Here is a 7,095-nt window from a genome sequence, read left to right on the forward strand (position 1 = left end):
AAAACATATAAAGTATTCCACAAATATCAATGCTCAAGGTTGGGTTTTGGGACCGACGTTGGGGTCGAGTTTCGGGACCGAAGTGATGTTGGGTTTATATTGTTAAAAATTATATTTTTGACCCCTAAACTTTTTAAAAATTATATTTTGACTCTTAAACTTTTTACAAATTATGTTTTGACCTCTCTTTTTTTAAATTATATTTTGACCCCTCAAATTTTTCAAAATTATATTTTTGCTCCTTAAATTTTTTGAAAATTACAATTTGACCCCATTTTTCAATCTTTTTTTGCAAACAGACCCCTATGTAGCAACTTTATTTTTTCCCTTGCTTCCTCCAAAACTGGGTTCAGGTCGAGATTAGAGTCGAATTAGGTTATGATCAGGCCTAAATTTTATCTTATTACAAACAAATCCATAAATAGATTACAATGGTAAAAATAAGATAATATTTAATAATACTACCAACTAAATACCGTATTGTATAAAAATTATATAATGTAATACAAAACAATACTATATGATATGATACAATACAATATGATATACCAAACATGCCTTTAATAAGTCAGATACTTAAAAAAGTAGAATTTGTAACTTATTTTTTGGTAGAGCACTTAACCCCTTATACCATTGGGCTATTACGTGCAAAGCAAGCCTAAAATATTCTCAGATCTTGATAAATACTTTAAAAAACTGTATGGATAATAATTTTTACATTTTATTCTTAATTTATAACTTTTTTTAATACAATAATTACATTAAAAAAATTATTTATTAAAAATAAAAAATAAAAATCTAAACACATACGGCAGGTTAAATTTTCAATTTTTCTAGTCACTCATTGCTCACGCCCCAACCTATTGGGCCATACTCTCCCTCTCCCCAGTTAAACCCTAAAAACCCAAAGAAACTGCCATTTCTTTCTTTAATTTTTCTATTTTTAATTATTACTATTTATTTATTTATTTATTTTTCAGTCTCTCTCTTATGAATGGCAGAAAGTGAAAAGAAGAGAGGTTCCCGAATCGGCAAAATCACAACAACAACAACAATGGAGGCGTTTCCTTCATCGTCGCAGATAGCCCAGCAAACCTGGGAGCTTGAGAACAACATCATCCCCATGGAGACTCCTACTCCTCCGGCGACGGCGAAATCCTCCGGCGGCGATTCCTCCGACGCTGTCTTCTACTACGACGAGGCCGCCCAGGCCAAGTTCCAGCAGGAGAAGCCGTGGTCTAACGACCCTCACTACTTCAAGCGCGTCAAGATCTCCGCCCTCGCCCTCCTCAAGATGGTCGTCCACGCCCGCTCCGGCGGCACCATCGAGGTCATGGGCCTCATGCAGGGCAAGACCGATGGCGACGCCATCATCGTCATGGATGCTTTTGCCTTGCCCGTCGAAGGCACCGAGACTAGGGTTAATGCCCAGGCCGATGCCTACGAGTATATGGTCGACTATTCCCAGACCAACAAGCAGGTTCTTCTCCTTTCCTTCTTTAATTACCAGATTTGTTCATGGATTACGCTCTTTTAATCTGAGAATGAAACCCTAGGCTTTTCTTTTGGGAGATTCTACTGGAACTGGATGGATTGAACTTTTTTTTTTTTTTTTTTTTTTTTTTTTTTTTTTTTTTTTTTTTTCGCCCTTTGTTTCGACCTTAGTAGCTTCTTTGTCTTTTCATTTTTATTTGTTTAGCATTTTTTGTTGAATAAAGTTCTTGGTAGTTGGAAATTTTGATTTTCACCTTTTGTCGGGCACTTTTTGAGTGAGTTTTCCATTTAAAGAACACTTCTTATTCTAAGAAAACCCTAATTTGTCTGCTGATAGATTGTAATGAAGTCAAAATTGTATTGCGTGATTCAACCGAAGGAATGACTTGTGTATGTTTTTTCCCCTTAACATCGTTGTCTCTCCAGTTTTTTAGTTTTTTGTTGTATACGTTTTTGGTAGTAAGATATCGTAATAACCATTTTTCGGGCTTTTTTTTGAAGGAGATTGCATTGCTAAGACATTTTCTTATCTAAGAAACTCTAGTTTCTCTTCGGGGAAACCTTTAGCTAAGAGTTGCTGCCTATTCCCTTCTGGAAATATGAAGGCTGATAGGATTGGGTAGTTAATTTGGGTTAGTGGGCCGTTAGTGTATGGTTAGTAGAGGTAGTTAGCAGTGTAACTGATTAGTGATAGTTGTTATTTGTTAATATTTACTAGTTTTTCAAGAGGAGAATTAGTAGTGTAAAAGAGGGAATAGTAATTAGTGAGGGATTATGGTCTGATTACTGGGAAATTGGGATCTTTGGAGATTTGCTGGTCTCTCAAATACCACCATTGTTAGGGTTTTTACAAGATTGTTTTTGTAATCCTGGGAGATTAGCAATTTTTTTTTGTTTCTCCAGGGTTCTATTGCATTAATACATTACATCTTGTAAGTCACAAGATAATTCTAACAATAAAAGATGTCTCTTGCATTTGTTTTTTTTAATTCTGGTCCTTGTTTCATTATTGAGTGGTTTCTGGTGTAGGCGGGCCGGCTGGAGAATGTGGTTGGATGGTACCATTCTCATCCTGGTTATGGATGCTGGTTGTCGGGTATCGATGTCTCAACACAAATGCTAAACCAGCAATTTCAGGAGCCATTTTTAGCTGTTGTCATTGATCCCACAAGGACTGTTTCTGCTGGCAAAGTTGAGATCGGGGCATTCAGGACATACCCAGAAGGATATAAGCCTCCTGACGAGCCTGTTTCTGAGTACCAGACTATCCCTCTGAATAAGATTGAAGACTTTGGCGTGCATTGTAAACAGGTTATCATCATTCAGAAACTGTATACTTTGCTTTTCTTTTTAAATATTGAAGTTCATTGTTGTCTAAAGTCTAAACCATCATTGATTGTGTTTTTGCAGTATTATGCTTTGGATATCACTTATTTTAAATCCTCTCTTGATAGCCACCTACTGGATCTGCTATGGAACAAATATTGGGTGAATACTCTTTCTTCTTCGCCCTTGTTGGGCAATGGTGACTATGTTGCTGGACAAATTTCGGATCTAGGTACGTATGTTATGAATTATGATCCTAGTCCCAGGTGTTTTTTTTTTTTTTTTTTCACAAGTCCAGTAATTTATCGTGTTTTTATACCGCGCAGCTGAAAAGCTGGAGCAAGCAGAGAATCAATTGGCTCATTCCCGCTTCGGACCACTAATAGCACCCCCTCAAAGAAAGAAAGATGTAAGGCCCTGTTCTTTTCATAGTTTTATAGTGTTTTCTCGCACAAAAATTTGAATTTCAACTCAATATTTTCCCTCAAGCCTATAAAAAGAACACCCACTAAGTTTTTCACTAAGTTTTTCCCCTTATATGTACGCGTAGAGTTCCCTGAGTCCAGATTGGAGGAAAACCTGGTGTGAGGAGATTGCTTGTTTTGTAGAAATTAAATGTAAATCACAAATACTATATATATATATATATATATATATATATATAAACCCTTGTGTAGTGTTTTGTATGAAGTGAAGTGATCACTCTCGTCTCTGAATGGTGCGTGGGTTGAGAGTTTTACACAGATTTGTTACTTCTGAATAATAAGGCTATTATTTTTCTTCATTCTTAATAATTATGCAAATGTCTTGACTTGAAAGAAAGACCTAAACCAAGGGAGATTTAATGTTATTTGAAATTTTCTGTCTGTCCGTCTGTCGCATTGCATAGCTTTCTTTTTCCTAAAAAGAAAAAGGGAGGCCTTTAGACTGTTAGATTGCGTATTTTTAGAATATGACTGATCAGAATAAAGTATTTATCATGACATGGACTAAAATATTGGTCATACTTAAGCTAATTTAGGGTCACATAATTTCATGTAAATGTGTATGCATTATATTGTAACACTTGCTATCTGTCCAGTCCTCAGTAGTGTTTTGGACTGAATCTAGATTCGTAGGTTGCCAGTCACTACCTCTCATTATCTGCTTTAAATTCAGACCATAGTTTTTGCTTTTGGAAGGTTTAATGATGTGTTTCTATGAATATATGCTTTTTATGGTTCATGGAATCATAGTTAATCTGAGCGTGAGAGGAGATTGATTTCTTCTATTGTATTTTGGTCTGCAGTCATGCCCAACTTTGGGATTGTATTAGTGGTTAATCTGCACTATGACGACAACAATCTTTTAAAGGGAAAACCACATTTTTTTTATGTTTGACATTTTTTTTACAAGAAAAATATTTCCAGTTTCCATCACCTATCTGACTTTTGTTGTTTTTGTTTTTGTTGTTATTTTTGTTCCTTTTCCTTAATTGTCTTATGACTTTTTTTTTTTTTCCCCTGTCTTACCGAATGGATTTCTTTCTCTAGTTTTCTTTATCTCCTTCAGTGGGTACAATTCTATTGCTTGTACTATTATATCTATCTGTATTATATGGATGCACTTGCAGAGAGAGAAAGAGTGCTTCACTTGGAGTGTTGATTATTTGTTTGAATTTGTGGTCCGTTAACTAAGCATGATGAGTAAATGCATTTGTACCCAATAATTCACTCTGATCATAGTTTAGCCGTCACTCGAGTCATGTCACCACCTCGCTTACTTTCCACTGTTTAATCTTACTTTCAACACATTCATGAATTACAGGAAGAATCACAACTTGCGAAAATTACTCGTGATAGTGCCAAAATAACTGTGGAACAGGTGCATGGTCTAATGTCGCAGGTACTAGCTATTTCTAAGCTCTGGATATCTGTATGTTTTGTGTTGAAATGCACTCTATTATTGAACAAGAATCTCACACAATATTGTCTCTTTCTAACAATTTTTCTGCATCTCTTTCCAATTTAGGTCATCAAGGACATTCTCTTCAACTCTGTTCGTCAGTCCAATAGATCTCACGCGGAGCCATCTGGGCCGGATCCAATGATTGAGAGTTGATTTTTGAACCGGATCTTTGCAGCAATCGACAGAACCTTTTGTCTTGGTCAAGAGCTTACTAATCTGATCACTATCCCAGGTGGCAGTTGCCATAATTCTGTCACCACTTTGTTTGCCGATGTAAATCCTTTATGCAGCCTTTTTTCTTTTTTCTTTTTTAAACTTGGTTTTTGCTTATTTTACTCTCCATGCATTTTTATTCCTTGTCAAAGTAGTCAGTTGTTAGTTACATATGTTCGCCTGAAAGCCCCTCTCGTCCTGAGCCCACTTGGTTTGAAATTGGCAGAGTGGCTTTAATGGTTGGGTTATTCAACAAGGTCTAAATATATTTTACAAAGTTGAGAATTTAAGAAAATTTATTACCTGGGGAAGAGCCTTGAATGATTTAAGTTGGGATCCATGAGATTCCCAAACTTTGCAATCTGTAGCATTTTATTCTTTTTAATCGTTGCCTCTTTTTTTTTTTTTTTTTTTTTTTTTTTTTTTTTTTTTTTTCTTGTGTTGTTACATTTTGTTAAAGACCATTGGATTATCTTCTTAAATTAATAATCCCAAAATCAGTTCAGTTCAGAGAACGACAGTTCAAAAGTGAGATTATTCATCAGCTATGACCCAAAAAAAAGTCATTCTTGTAATGATGGTAGGATATTTAAGGATGATTAGAAACCAGAAACCTAGTTTATGTGCTTATTATTTGCTTCAAGTGCTTTGAAACATGACAAGGCAGAACAAATGTGTTACACACAAGAAACTGGCGGCTTAGCTAATACATTGACAGAGTCGGCACCGTCGTAAGAGGAAGAAAGTGACAGCAGGTGTTGAGTTAAACACATCCACTTGGATAGGAAGAATAAAATGAATGAACACTTTAAAAGAGAAAAATAAATAATAACAAGGCACATTTCATTGTATTTGTGTCTTGTTATTTTAAGCTTATTAAAAAAAAGTCCTATTTTGGATGTTTTAAAAATTAAACTTTTGACATATAAGTTGATGTTAAATTTATGTATTTTCTACATCAATAGCAGATTTTGATCCCTAAATTGACTAATTTACAATTTTTTATTTACGGTGAGCATGTTATAAAAAACTAATTAAGAATTTGCTCTTTATAATTTAGATTGAAAACACAATTTTTAAGTTTTTTTTTTTTTTTTTGTTTCTTTAACAATTTCATTTTTTAATAAACTCAACAAAAAAAAAAAAAAAAAAAAAAAAAAAAAAAACCAGACAGCAATGGTGCTGTTCACATGCACGGAGCAAAAACCTCGTGGGTCGTTTTCTTTTGTAGGTATTATAAAGATAATGATCATGTCGATACCTTTGCTATCAAAATCATCTCATCTCCCCGCTATAGAAAAAGGGAAAACAGGTAAAGCCCGTAAACAAGTCCACCACTTTCTACCCAGAAAAAAAAAATAAATAAAATACTACTAAGAATAAATGAATAATTAAACAAGAAATAAAAGAACAACAAAAACAAAACAAATCTCTCACTTTTTATCTCTAGTGGGTTTTGTGTGGACTCTTTAAGAAATCATGCCTTTCATGACTTTCCCCACTCCAACTTCTCTCTCTCTCTTTCTGCCTTCCCATCATTTTGTTCGATTAGATTCTTAGAAGATAACAAAAAGTAATGTTTATCACAGGCAAAATGGTCCTCTCCATAGGGCTTGACCTGTTGCATATGTAACTTTGAGGTACTTTTTGACACTTCACGTGTGAGAGGCCCTCCTCCACTTGTCTCTAAAACTTCTCTCTACCTTATTACTTGGAGACATTTGAGAGCCCTTCTAGAGTGAGGTGTTATTTTCCTAAATGGAAAAAAAAAAAAAGAGATTTCTACACCTTAAAAAAATCTACTACTATAGTTTTCTCTTTTAACCATCAAATTAGTATTATAAATCATCTGTTTTGCATGCTATTTTTTATTTATTTTAATATGAATTTAATCAGATCAAACGATTAAAAATATGCATAGACTCTGCCGTAAAAAGACTCAAAAGAGACGCTATTTATATTGGCTTAGATCGTCTCTAGCTAGACCAATATTTGGCGTGCCAAAACAGCTTATTGACTTTAACTTGTGTCTTGCATTGATTCATGCGACCCATTGTAACGAATTTTAGTCTTCTTTCTCCTAATTAGTCATCCCGTGAGTAGTCTTTCTCCTAA

The 7,095-nt window shown here is 34.6% G+C and overlaps 1 protein-coding gene across 2 annotated transcripts; it reads left to right on the forward strand.

Moving 5' to 3' along the window:
• Positions 1-838: 838 nt before the first annotated feature.
• Positions 839-5,347, forward strand: LOC21385869 (COP9 signalosome complex subunit 5a). Of its 2 annotated transcripts, XM_024175742.1 has the most exons (7): positions 839-888; positions 1,002-1,480; positions 2,524-2,805; positions 2,905-3,052; positions 3,147-3,229; positions 4,627-4,704; positions 4,831-5,347. In XM_024175742.1, the coding sequence occupies exons 2-7, from the start codon at positions 1,055-1,057 to the stop codon at positions 4,918-4,920; spliced, it is 1,107 nt and encodes a 368-aa protein (XP_024031510.1). In that variant the 5' UTR covers positions 839-888; positions 1,002-1,054; the 3' UTR covers positions 4,921-5,347. The 2 variants fall into 2 exon arrangements, with proteins under 2 accessions (XP_024031510.1, XP_010111938.2); XM_010113636.2 differs by lacking the exon at positions 839-888 and having other exon boundaries at positions 936-1,480.
• The last annotated feature ends 1,748 nt before the right edge of the window (positions 5,348-7,095 follow it).

The sequence above is a fragment of the Morus notabilis genome, unplaced genomic scaffold (assembly GCF_000414095.1).
Source record: "Morus notabilis unplaced genomic scaffold, ASM41409v2 Scaffold1576, whole genome shotgun sequence".
In the NCBI taxonomy this organism is placed as follows: Eukaryota; Viridiplantae; Streptophyta; class Magnoliopsida; order Rosales; family Moraceae; genus Morus; species Morus notabilis.

Excerpts from the sequence above, each read along its gene's own strand:
- LOC21385869 (XM_010113636.2), top strand. The coding sequence starts at position 995 with ATGGCAGAAAGTGAAAAGAAGAGAGGTTCCCGAATCGGCAAAATCACA. Across the intron at positions 3,053-3,146 it reads TGGACAAATTTCGGATCTAG|CTGAAAAGCTGGAGCAAGCA; the intron begins GTACGTATGTTA and ends TATACCGCGCAG. Across the intron at positions 3,230-4,626 it reads CCCCTCAAAGAAAGAAAGAT|GAAGAATCACAACTTGCGAA; the intron begins GTAAGGCCCTGT and ends CATGAATTACAG.